General features: G+C 44.9%; 1 protein-coding gene across 1 annotated transcript in view; it reads left to right on the top strand.

Annotated features, from left to right (window-relative positions):
* The first annotated feature begins 7,328 nt into the window (after window positions 1-7,328).
* LOC147705974 (protein-glutamine gamma-glutamyltransferase 6-like) overlaps window positions 7,329-13,677 on the top strand; it is a 128,388-nt gene continuing 122,039 nt past the window's right edge. Inside the window, exon 1 of the mRNA XM_086932431.1 lies at window positions 7,329-7,531. Within this exon, the coding sequence (XP_086788557.1) occupies window positions 7,525-7,531 (7 nt within the window). The 5' untranslated portion in view covers window positions 7,329-7,524. The remainder of the gene's footprint in view (window positions 7,532-13,677) is intronic.

Raw genomic sequence — 13,677 nt, 5'->3', positions numbered from 1 at the left:
TAGCACCAAAAATGCAGACTTGCAGAAAATGAGTTCAATTACATAAAAATAAATGTATAGAATGATATGAACCAAAAGTGACTATTTATGAAATATTGTGTGAAATTCACAGAGGTATAATCCTAGGCTATAGAGCGTAGAGGTTGGGGCTTATGGTCTCAAGTTAGGGAGGGCCAACCCATGGCACCCCATGGCTGGTCCTTCATTGAGGCTATGGTGGAGACTCCCTGCTAGCACCTATTGCACGAGCGATGGGAGCAGGCATTTCTTCTATCCTGATGAGGCAGCTTCTCTTTTTCTCCTATTGGTTGAGAGCAAATAACAGTACAGAGAACATTTTTGTTCTCCTCTAGACAAGATGGGGTGGAAGAACATTGCGCTGCCCCTGTTCATGTGGGCAGGGAAATACATGGTATCCTGGGGTTAGTGTCGGGGATCCTGGGACACTTCACCTGGGCTGACTCCAGGGATGGAGTCCAGGGGCCATTGCATGGCTTTTGGAGGAGGCCTTGTGGCCTCCCCCCATTTCAAAGGTTTTGAAATGGGGGGAAATGCTCTCTCTTTCAAAATTCAACCAGATTGCTTTCTCCACATGGGGAGCTGCATCGTAGCAGCTCCCCATGTGGAAAAGCAATGCTGGCTTCCGCAGGGACCGTGGGGGCATTGGGGCTCCCCCACGAGAGGCCAGGCCCCAGGGGATGGGGTCCCCAGGGCCATAAGTGGACAGGGAGGGGGTCTATGCTGCCCCCTTCCCCATTAATAAATAATAAAAAAAAAATACGCAAAGGCTTGCCCCGGGGGATGGGGTCCCCGTGGCCATAAATGGCCTGAGGAGGGGGGCCACACAGCCCCCCTCCAAATATATAATAATTTTTTTAAACACTGGCCATGCACCGGGGGATGGGGTCTCCGGGGCCAGAAGTGGCCCTGGAGGGGGGCCACACAGCCCCCCTTCCGAAATAATATTTAAAAATAAATAAATAAATAAATAAATAAAGCACGCAAAGGCCGCCCCCGGGGGATGGGGTCCTCAGGGCCATAAATGGCATGAGGAGGGGGGCCACACAGCCCCTCTCCATAATAATCAAAAAAAAGTTGGCCCATGCCCTGGAGTATGAGATCCCGGAATTGGCCACAGGAGGGGGGCCCACGCGGCCCCCTTCCCATTATATATATACATTTTTTTTTAATGGGGGTCAGGCCCTGGGGGATGGGATCCCCAGGGCCCAAACACTGTAAGAAGAAGGGGTTCTACACAGCCCCCTTCCCAAAACAATCTTAAAAAAACACTTGCAATCGTGTCAGAGGCCCCGCCCCCTCCCAGCAACCCTCTGCAAACGCGCCACAGGGACCCTCAGTATTCAAGGGGAATTAATTCCCCAACTTACAATGAACCAGGGGATGCATTTGCACAGTGGTGAAGGGAGGGGGGGGGCCTCAGGTGACATGTGTGGAAACATGCCGGTGGCGCGTTGTAAGTTGGGGAATTAATTCCTCTTCAATCCTGGGGGTTCTTGGGGGACAACTAGCCCACCAGGTACCTCCAGTAAGCACCTCAGGGCTGCGTTGCAGAGAGGTGGTCCAGGCCACGCCCCTTTTTACACCTCTCTGCAACGCAGCTCTGTGGCGTTTACTGCAGGTACCTGGTGGGCTAGTTAGACCCCAGGGACCCTCAGGATTCAAGGGGCCTTAATCCCCCAACTTAAAACATTGTATAGTTAGAAATTAGCATTTAAAAAACCTTAGAAATTAACTGAAAAAAACGTAGGTTTTAGGGAAAGTTATAGTTAGTTGGACTTTTCACTCCTACAAAACCAGAGAAATTCCCCAGTTATAGTTAGTTCAGCTAACTATAACTCGTACCTCTCGCAATGCAGTGCTGATGATGTCACATATTACATCACTCATGACATGATCAGTGACATCACTCATGACATCACTGATGACATCTCAAATGACATCACTGATGACATCATCCATGTGATAATTTGATGCATCTTCTCACACCCAAATATATAACCTTTTATAAACCCACTCTAAATTACAGACTGCCTTTCTCAAAACCATAGACACTCCAACAGCAATAACTACATACACACTCACTGATTCTTAGGTTTACACAGACATCCACTCACTCAACCGTACAATCACTCATACTTATGGTCACTCAGTACAGACTATAATATGCACTCACACACCTATATAAAGACTCACACACCACCACTCATCTATACAGGTACTCACACACCTAGTCAGTCATGCAAGTATTTAAACACACTGCAATTTACTCACCTATACAGTTATACACACCAGCTCAGTCACTCATACAAATACTAGCACATTCTTATGCTCTGATACAATCACTGATACAAGCACACACTCATCCATTCAGCCACTCTCACAATCACACACTCTCACTTACAGCCATTTATGTACTCCAACACACATATATACGGCCTTTCACATATGTAGTTACTCACACATGTACCACTGAGATATACATTCACTTACTAACACACCGATACACACACTCACCCACCCATACTGTCCATCACAGATGCACTCTTGAAACCATGCACCCAGTGAATCACCCACTCACACATCTATGCACAGTCACACACACCCTACCCACATAAACACTTAGGCACCCATACAGATACTCAGACAACTAATCAATAGCCCATATAGACAGTCATGTAGCTATTCACAAGCCCATGTAGCCGCTTACACACCAATAGACAGATACAGACATTCACACAGTTTAGTCACTAACTTTTGCATTCAGTGAGATACGTTTAATCACTCACTTATAGAGTCAGTCAGGCACCTACTAAATCATCCATGTAGATACTTATACACCCACTCATTCTTCAATACGCCTTTCCCTATATATAGTAAACATATTTAAACTTTACAGGAACACACAGTCACTGGATGATGTCATCAGATATGTAATTTGAGATGTCATCAGTGATGTCATTGACCATGTCATCAGTGATGTAATATGTGGCGTCATCAGCAGTGCATTGCGGGGGCGCAAGTTATAGTTAGCCGAACTAACTATAACGGAGAAATTTCTCTGGTTTTGCACAAGTGAAAGGTCCAACTAACTATAACTTTCCCTAAAACCTATGTTTTCAGTGAATTTCTAAGATTTTTTAAATGCTCATTTCTAACTATAACGTGCCTGAAAACCTATGGTTTTTTCAGTGATAAAAATTATATATATATGGGTATGAATTGTCTCGACCTTATGAAATAACACGGCTTTGCCTGCTGTCAGGCAGTCGAGACAGGTGGCACATCCATTTTGTCAGTTGGGTTTTTGGCCTAGTGACCATAATCAGGTCTATTTTCTCCGCCAGTTGCACTGCCGCAGTCCTGTATTTATTTAATTCTGTATTTTTTTATAAAAAAAAACAAAAAAATGGGTAAAAAATGGTACATGCTTTTTTAATAAAGTATCACATTCACTACACACGTTTGCTGCACTGGCAGGGTAGTTGTAAAGGGTTTTAACAGAAGAGACAAGTCTATTGGGACATTATTCCATCTGTAAGATCAAGCCACTGAACATTTGTACTATAGATAAATGCCAAATGTTGGGTGTCAGCATAGCACTTGAGAGTATAAAAACAATTTGCACTAGCACTTTTTGAACGCTGCGTATTTGCACAATATTGAAGCTGCATTTAAGCATGATGAATTGAGTAATTTCAATATTGGGTGTAATGCAATATCATGTATAAGACAATTGATTTTGAGGAATTTGACTGTATTTTAAACAAACAGACTTTCCGTTTTCAGTAGTAATCTCTGTGTTGACATGACGTGTTTGTAAATCATTGTTTTTGCTGTAAATACGGGGATGTCTGTACATTTATGTATTTTATAGACCTCTCTTTGTGGCATTGATGTCTCGATTTTAATTAACCAATGGCAATCCCTGCTTTAAGAACACTTGCACTTTAAATAGAACTCCCTCCCAAGCTGGGGTCATGTGACCAAGGCCTCTGGGCAGGCCGAAACGTTGTGCTGGGGGTCGAGCTTCATGAAATAAACTACTAAATTGCTCACTGCAATCTGGGTCAGCTCCTCTTTCCTCACCGTGTTTGAGCTCCAAGCTGATTGGGAGCGCGTGGTTCTGGACTGGGTGTACGGGTATATATATATATATATATATATATATATATATATATATATATATATATATATATATATATATATATATATATATATATATATATATATATATATATATATATATATATATATATATATATATATATATATATATATATATATACCTATTTGAACAACTGAATGAGATCATGGCTATTTACCTCCAAAGCTTCCTATGATTTCATTGCCTCTTCTGCTGGCAGCTTGCGTGAGGAATTAGGTTTAAAATACAAACATTGCTTAACTGCTAAAAAAACAATCAGGCAGGCTGTTCACTAATCCTTTCCTGGACAGTTCGACTCACTCCTTAAAAATTACCCGAGTAATACAAGGCATTGTAGAGTGTGTCTGAGCTATGCAGACATCACATGGAAATATTCTGAACATTTTTAGGGCCTCATTTACGAGGCCTCTTGCGCCACCAGAATATCACTTTTTGTGACGTTCCGTGGCACAGGGGCCAGCACCATTTTTACGAGGCAGCACTAAGCCACATTTTTTGTCTTATTGCTGCCTTGTAAATATTGTTCCCTTTAACGCAGTTTTCTGCATTAAAGTGGCTCTCAATGGGTGTTGCTGCGGGCGTTCCCAGCAACATCCATTGTTTTTTGACACTGACCCAGATTTACGAGAAATCGAAAATCTGATGCAGCCCCAAAACCTTACTCCTTCTAAGTGGAGGCCAAGGGAGGCACAACGAGGAGAAATATCTTTATTTCTCCTTGTTTTTCCTTTTTCTATGAGAAAGAAAAAAAATCTTCTTGAGATTGTTTTCGTGCAGGAAGGTTTCCATTCCTGCACAAATATAATCATCCCCACAACGCAGGCACCCTTGCACCATGGTGCAATGGTGCCTGCGTTGACGCACGGCAGCCCACTGCGCACCGGCGTTGGGGAAAAGGACAGGAACGCGCTGTTTTTGGTGCATACATGCCCTTTCTTTTGCCGTAGGGCAGCACAGCAGGTAGGCCTGTGGTGCTGCTCTACAACAAAACCTCGTAAATGAGGTCCATAAATGTTAACTTATGTTTGTAAAGTCTGCACATCTATTGCGTTTAGTAGGCAGAAACTATGGGCCTCATTTATGAAAAGTGACGCATCGCTGCGAGAAAACAGCGATGCGTCACTTTTCATTGCAACCTCCTTGCGACCCCAATGATGCGTCATATTTACAATATGACGCATCATTGCACAAGGAATTACAGATACGTCAATATTTCTGACGTATCTGTAAGCGCAAAAGTGACGCATTGCTGGAGTGTGTCACAAAAGTGACGCAACTCCAGCAATACGTCCTTTCACATGGGGAAAGCCCCATGTAAAAGGGCCTGCGTCAGTCTTACGCCTGCTGTGAGGCAGGCGCAAGATTTTGACGCAACAGCGTCCTAAAAGTGACGCAGTGAAATCTCATAGATTTCACTGCATCACTATTACGAGACTTTGTGCGGGGGAACGCCCCCTCTGCATACATTATACCTGACGCAGGTATAATGTAGCGCAGGGGTTTACAAAGTGACGCATCTGCTTAGATGCGTCACTTTGTAAATAGTGCGCAACAGGAGGCATGTTTTACGCCGCCGATGCGTCACAAAAAGTGACCACCGGCGGCGTAAAAGTGACGCACGGCTTCATAAATGAGGCCCTATGTACGGCAACAAGCGGGGGCGGGGGGGCAGTAAATTGCAATTTGAGATTAAAATATGGCTCATAGACTGAGTGGAATAGGGACTCCCAGGAAAAAATATAAATTGTGTTTTACTTCACCACAAAAACAGGGAGGAAGTACATAAGTTATATGACTTTTCTGATTTTATATGTGAAAAGGAGAGATGTTCTTGTTAAAACAAGTGTTTACTATACACATTTACAGGTAGGAAAAGCAATCCAGCGGTGCTCGTGGATGCCGTACACTTAGCTACTCTTCATGAGAGGTGCATAAAAACTTTGCATTGAGAATCCTGCACTAGAAAGTACAGATTTCATTGTGTATTGTAATCCAGAAATATGGGACCACGAAGAGAATTGAGACTTCAGAATTTCTAAGGGAATTTGTGTGTACGAACAAATTACAGCGTTTTTCTCCTGTTTTGGCCCGTTTTATTCCTGCACATTTCAGTATTTTTTTTTCAAGTGAAATCTGCTTGGGGAAGGGAGACTTTGCAGCAAGGTGTTACCGAAATACTTAGAGTCGGTCCCAATTTGGTGAATTGGGATTGACGTAAAAGTTTTAATGAGAATCCCAGAATACATCATGCATAAATTACCGCACGTGTGGGTTGAAAATGTTAACAAATAAGCCAGACAGTTGAAGTCTATGTACACCTACTTCCAGGTGTAAATTAACATGTAATTTACAATTTTTTTTTTAACTAGGCCTTGAATATCTTCACAAAGTGTACTTTAAAAATATTGATAGTTTATTAAGTTGCTATGACTAAAATCTTAAAATGGCAAAAAATGGAAAACAGTTTGGAAATGTGCTTATAACATAAATTTGTGATTGGTCTCTGGAGTATAGCTTTATAGTAAAGGGACATCAAAGAACCTATTTTCGATATAGTGTTTAGCCTGCAGCAAAATTGATTTACACAAAGTCCACAACATGTGTATCTTGAACACAGCACACAGACCCCGAGCTTTTGTGTTGAAATGTCCCCTAATTGCTATTTGTATGACATTTTCTACACACACAAAAAATTGCGATGAAAAGGAGCACTGCAAGAAAAATTGCCCCAAATGCTGACTTTGTACATTATTTTCTAGCGTAATTGGAAATAAATTCCTAATGGATGCCAGGCACAAATGCTATTTTCCTGGGTGTTTTATTGCCAAATCAAATACTTTCTGTCAATGAAACATTGTGACAAAAATGTCCAAGAAAGGGAGGGACTCTAAATTGGTCGCTAAGCAAAACATATATTAGGTAATTCAGCAGAAATTCAAAGGCTGTTCCTCTAGTGGGGAAAACTAGCTTTGGCGAGGGAACCTTAAATAAAGTATTCCTCTTCCTGCATATACCATGATAGTCATCGCTGTTTCAGCAAAATCTCCAACTCTTCCTTGTACATGAATGCTGCCTGGCAGGAGTGGCGAGGCCTCTCCCAAAACTTGTGCAACTGAAATGACATGAAACTGTGTGATACATCATCACACGCTGTGGGAAACAATTCGGCAACACCCGGCTCTTGCTCGTTTGCATGTTAAATGGCATAGGAGGAGAGGCCTCAGATTTTAGTCTATAAATATTAACAGCTTTGCCCCACTTGTGTTCAGACTGCGCGCAATCCTGTCTGCAAGGGAGGAAGAGACTGTGCTAGAGAGTGTCAGAGATAGACAGCAAATATGACAGGTGAGTACAATGGAAGCTTTCTGAATGCCATCCAAGGGCCTGACTAGGCAAAGGGCGGTTCTTATGAGTCGATGAGCATGACATGGATCCTGCACTGCTTAATTTGTGCAGGTGGTTGCAGGTGGTGGGCATTGGTTCGCATTTTAGAGACTCCACATTTTAATATGCCATGTGACCCTGGGTGGCTGATTGCACACACATAATCTCATGTATTAAGTACCTTACTAACACTGCTTAATTTGTGGTGGTGGTGGTTGCAGGTGACAGCGCAGTCACTCATTTTTGGGGATCTCTTCTGATTTTTGTATCCCCAAACGTTGACCCGGAGCATGAGAGTGAAAGTGAGACAGATATGAAGACTGGGACAGGGGTTGAGGGTAGGTTTGAAGAAGAACTTTTAATAGTGAGATAAAGAAGAAGGAAGCATAGGTGGTGGAAAAAGAGGCAAGAGGTGGATTAGAAGATTTGCATCCTTGGTGTTCATTACCCCTGGCATTTGGCAGCACTTCTGTGAGGCTCCTATGAAACACTTTGGGGGATATTTGCAACAAAATCTCAGAGCGCTGTTACGCCAAAATTAGTAACGCCGTGCTCCAGCATTTTAAAACATAGGGATGCGCCATGCTTACCAACATATAGTGCACCCCTATGTTACCCCTAGTGCTGGCGCTAATAAAGCTGCGTAGTGCCAGCACAGGTACCCTTGAGGCATGTGGCAAGGGTGCCTGCCCAGCAGCGGCACTTGCTTATGTGCAGGAAGGGACACCTTCCTGCACATAAATAATCTTGAAAGGCGATTTGCTCTTTCTATGTGAGCTGCAGAATGCAGCACACATAGAAAGAGCAAAAAATGTGGAGACAATAATGTCTACTCATATCGCAAGAATAAGATCAGGTATTGTCTGGTCTTAGTTTGAGCGCTGCCCCAGCCTTGTATATATGGGGCAGCGTCAAGAAGCAATGGATGTTGTGGCAGAACGCCTATTGCAATACCCATTGCATGCCCCTTTCAGGCTAAGGAAAGCGTGAAAAGGCGCCTTATTTACAAGGTAGCACTAAGACATGTTAAGTTGCTTAATGTTGTTTTGTAAATAAGAAGGGGATATTGCCACCAGAACGTCGCTAAAAGGGACATTTTGGTGGCGATACCCCATGTAAATATGCCCCTTTGTCCCTTGCACTCATTTATTGTTATTATATTTTTTTTATCAAATTGAAAACTATTTATATGCTACAGTTTGCAATCTCATTTAGATCAAGGAATACCACAAGTGGGTCTGTATGTAGGCAGACTGATTCCTCTGTGGGTTTGTTTGCATTTCCTAAGCATATTGTGTAGGAGGTGCTCAGCTCCTTGTTACACTGGTTTAGCTGCCACAGCCTCTGGTTAGTTTGTTGTCTTTGTGCCAGAAAGAATGCTGTTTTCTATCTGAATGAATTAGGCACTTGCCGCTGTGCAAGGAGAGTGAGCAAAACTTAACTCATAGTAAGTAGTTAAGTAGTAGCTTCTTTGTAAAACATTGGTACTTGAAGGGGTAATATACTGATGCTTGTGTGCACATGATGAGGTCCTTTTTCATGTTTAAACTTTTCATGTCTCAAAAGTTTCCCTCAAAATATCGTGCAGTTTTTTTAACATTCTCAGAGTATGTGTGTTAATTTTTGTAGGTTTTTGCAGATCATGTACATTTGTGTTCACTTTGAAGGTTATAGTCATAGTGTTGTATGTCACCTCCCTGAGGTAAAAAATATCAACCTACAAAAATTCCCCAGCCCTGTCACTCACAGAAACCAGACATAGGAATACACATCCCAGCAGAGGCAGGTTTGAATGGTTAGACAAGCAAATACCTACTTTCTAAAAGTGGTATTTGCAAAAACAGAATATTAAAATAAACTTTACTAAAAGATGAATTTTATTATTCTGAGTTCAGGCATACTAAACTCGAATTTCTACCATGTTCTCTGAGCCTGTTAGGATTATAAACTGTAACAATTTTAAAAGCCCATTCTGGCCTATGGAGAACAGGTAGCCTTGCAATAGTGAAAAACGAAAATGGCTGTAATTCACTATTAGGACATGCCACACACATCAGGGCTTTTCCTACCTTATACTTACAATGCACCCTGCCCTTGAGCCTACCATAGGGGTGACTGATATGAAGAAAAGGAAAGGTTTAGGGACTGGGAAGTGGGTGCGCTTGCCCAGTCAGCATGACAGTACCAGACTGCACGCAGGCTCTGCAATGGCAGACCTTAGACAAATTTTACAAGGCTGCTTCTGTGGGTGGCACGACCAGTGCTGCAGGCCCATCAGCAGCATTAGGATTACACGCCCTGGCACACTCAGTGCACTAGACTAGGGTCTGACAAGTAAACCAAATAGCCAAACATGGAACCACGGATTAGTACATCAATTTACAGTACAGAGCACTTGCACTGTGGCTTTGGATAGTAGTGACACAGTGCCCAAAGCATCTAACACCAGCAAAAATACATGAGGCAACAGCAAAAATGGAAGGAGGACCCACACCAATGCTACCAGGTATTAACACGTGTCCCCTCCAGCTGAAAAGTGGGGAGAACTATCCTAACTCCTGGGAGTTCTCTTCACTAAGGTGGAAAAATCTGGGCAGACCATAAGCGTTGGCGTGTTCTGTACCATGGCGGTGTACCATCGTAAAGTCCATAACCTGTAGGGAAAGGGACCACCTAAACAGCTTTGGATTCTCACCCCTCATCTGCATCAACCATCTGAGTGGTCTGTGGTCTGTCTGAACCCGGAAGTGAGTCCCAAACAGGTATGGTCTCAGCTTCTTCAGTGCCCAGACCACAGGAAATGCCTCACGCTCAATAGCACTCCACCTCTGTTCCCGTGGAAGTAACCTTCTACTGATAAAGGCTAGAGGTTCATCTAGGCCCTCCTCATTTATCTGTGACAAAACAGCCCCCACACCATGCTCTGAAGCATCTGTCTGGACAATGAACTCTCTTGAGAAGTTGGGTGCCAGGAGCATGGGCGCCGTGCACATGGCAGCTTTCAGGGCATCAAAGGCTTTCTGACAGGTGTCAGTCCAAATCATTTTCTTGGGCTGCTTCCTGGAAGTCAGCTCTGTCATGGGTGCAACAATGTTGCCATACCCCTAAACAAACCTCCTGTAATACCCTGTGAGTCCTAAGAAGGCTCTCACCTCTGTCTGGGTTTTGGGCAGTTCCCAAGCCAGGATGGTTTCAATCTTGGGTTGTAGGGGCACCACCTGACCGCTCCCAACTTGGTGTCCCAAGTACAGCACAGAACCCTGCCCGATCAGGCACTTACTCGCCTTGATCAGGAGGCCTGCTCTCCGCAGTGCCAACAATACTTCCCAGAGGTGGCGCAGATGTTCCTCCCAACAGACACTGAGCACTGCAATGTCATCCAGGTAGGCTGCACTGAATTTCTCCAGTCCAACCAACACCTGGTTGACCAACCTCTGAAAGGTGGCAGGGGCATTCTTCATTCCAAAAGGCATAACACGGAACTGGAAATGTCCATCTGGTGTGGAGAATGCTGACTTCTATTTTACCCCCTCAGTCAAGGCAATCTGCCAGTACCCAGACGTTAAATCAAACGTGCTGAGGTACCGTGCAGCCCCTAGCCGATCAATGAGCTCATCAGCTCTGGAGATGGGGTGTGCGTAAGTCTTCATGACTGAATTGAGCCCTCGGTAGTCCACCCAGAACCGGAGTTCTGATGTGGCACCTTGTGCTGCAGCCTTCGGGACCAAGATCACTGGGCTGGCTCAAGGACTGCTAGATGATTTTATCACCCCAAGTGCAAGCATCTTTGAGACCTCCTCTTTAATGCGAGCCCTCACCCTGTCAGTTACCCTGTAAGACTTGTGCTTCACAGGTAAGCTGTCTCCTGTGCCCACATCATGGACGCACCAATCTGTGACACCAGGAACCAGGGAAAACATATCAGAAAACTGTCCCAGCAACTGGTGGCAGTCATTCTGTTGCTCAGGGGTCAGGGTGGAAGAGAGGTTAACACCATCCGCTGACCCATCTTGCTCCGAGGCTGACAGGAGGTCAGGATTTGGCTCAGTCTCTTCCTCCATCCCAGCATCTGTTGCCAAAAGCATGCCCACTTCAGACTTCTCTAAGTGGGGCTTAAGGCGGTTGACATGTAGGACCCTCAAGTAAGCATGGGCGAATTTTGAGAATCTCGCGTTCGCGAATTTTGCGGATTTGCGAACTCGCAATTCGCAAAACCTGCGAATTCTCGCGAATTTGCGGATTTTTTTTTTGTGTGTTCGCGCGGGTTTCTGCCAGTTCGCGAGGGTTTTGTACAATTTCGCAAACGCAAACTTACCTGTCGGGTCGCAAGTTTCGCGAACTTGTTGTTTCTACGTGTCCAGTCTGTTTGGGACACTCTTCTTCATCACTGCCACTCTCTGTCACCACTGCCACTCTCTGACTACTCATGCCACCCTCTGGCCCACCCATGCCACCCTCTGTTTCATCACAGCACCCTCTGGTTGTCCAGTCAGTGTACATTATTGTGGCAAAGCAAGCACACCTTCCCTGCCTCAAGTGACCTGAATTAATTTGGGGCTGATTAATGTGTCACAGAATATTTTTTTAGCTGGCACCTGCTTCCTTAGTGCTTCCTGATTAGTGATCTTTTGCACTTGCTAAGTGCTTTCATTGTTGCAAAATTAGTTACAACACCTGCCCTGCGCCAACTGACAATAATGAATTAAGGGCTGATTAATGGATTTGAACTTCCAGCCTGGCTCCTGCTTGTCTCCCTTAGCTGTAATTCAGGACCTTTGTGGCATATGTGTAACTATTCTGAGGTTCAGAGCAGGGTCACATAATAGTTGCAACTGGCAACTGAACTCTGGAGGGGCCCCTCAGGAAGCACTACAGGAAATGGCTACTAATGATGAGCCTGAACTTTTGAACCTGGTAAGTAGTTTCAGTTTTGCTAAGATCGTATTTCTGCAATTTTGTGCTTATTCGCGGGGCCCGAAGTTGTACTGGGAAGCCGCGAACTCACGCGAACAGTGCGAGCAAGCCATAAAATCCGCTGCTCGCGGATTTGCGGAATTTGCGGGAGATTCGCGAATCTCGCGGATTGCGAATTTACCGAAAATCCGCAAAATCCGCGAGCGAAACGGATTTTCCGCCCATGCTTACCCTCAAGGGGTTTCTAGGAGGCCGCAAGTGCACCAAGTAGGTAACTGGACTCTTGCGCTCCACAACCTCAAAAGGTCTGGTTCACTTATCTTGGAGTGCACAGGGCTCCACTGGGGCCATGACCGACACCTTCTGTCCAGGCTCAAGCTCTACCAGAGTGGCATTTTGGTCATACCAGCGCTTCATCTCCTCCTGGCTGGCTTCCAGATTCGCCTAAGCGAGTACACTGAAGCGCCTGGTTTGGTTCCTGAAGGCCAGCATGTAGCTATATACATCCTGGGAAGGTTTCCTGGGAGATTGCTCCCAGCCTTCTTTAACCAGACTCAGAGGTCCTCTGGCCGGGTGTCTATAGAGAGGCTCAAAGGGACTAAAACCTAGAGATTTCTGTGGCACCTCCCGGTATGCAAACAGTAGGCACGGTAAGAGGACGTCCCACTTACGCCTCATGGGTTCTTCAAGACCCATTATCATGCCCTTCAGGGTACGTTTGAACCTTTCAACCATCCCATTTCCTTGGGGGTGGTAAGGAGTGCTGAACTTGTACGTTACACCGCACTCCTGCCACAGGAACTTCATATACTTGGAAATGAAGTTGGGTCCCCAGTCAGAAACTACCTCGCGAGGGAATCCCACTCGGGAGAAAATTCCCATCAGTGCTCGTCCCACCACGGGGGCCGTCACTGTCCTCAGATGTATGGCTTCCGGGTACCGGGTGGCATGGTCCACCAAGACCAGGATGAACCTGTTGCCCATGGCTGTCTTGGGGTCCAGTGGCCCCACAATGTCAATCCCCACTAGCTTAAAGGGGGTACTGACCACAGGGAATGGCTGGAGAGGAGCCTTGTGCTTCCTCTCACTCTTTCCACTTGCCTGGCAAATCTGACATGTCCTGCAATGAGTATCAGAACTCTGGCGCATTTGGGGCCAATGAAAGTGGGTGACAAGCCTCTCAAAGGTCTTGT

This window comes from Lissotriton vulgaris, chromosome 7 (genome assembly GCF_964263255.1).
Source record: "Lissotriton vulgaris chromosome 7, aLisVul1.2, whole genome shotgun sequence".
Classification (NCBI taxonomy): domain Eukaryota; kingdom Metazoa; phylum Chordata; class Amphibia; order Caudata; family Salamandridae; genus Lissotriton; species Lissotriton vulgaris.
The sequence above is the reverse complement of the archived record's forward strand: the minus strand, read 5'-3'. Positions and strand labels throughout refer to the sequence as shown.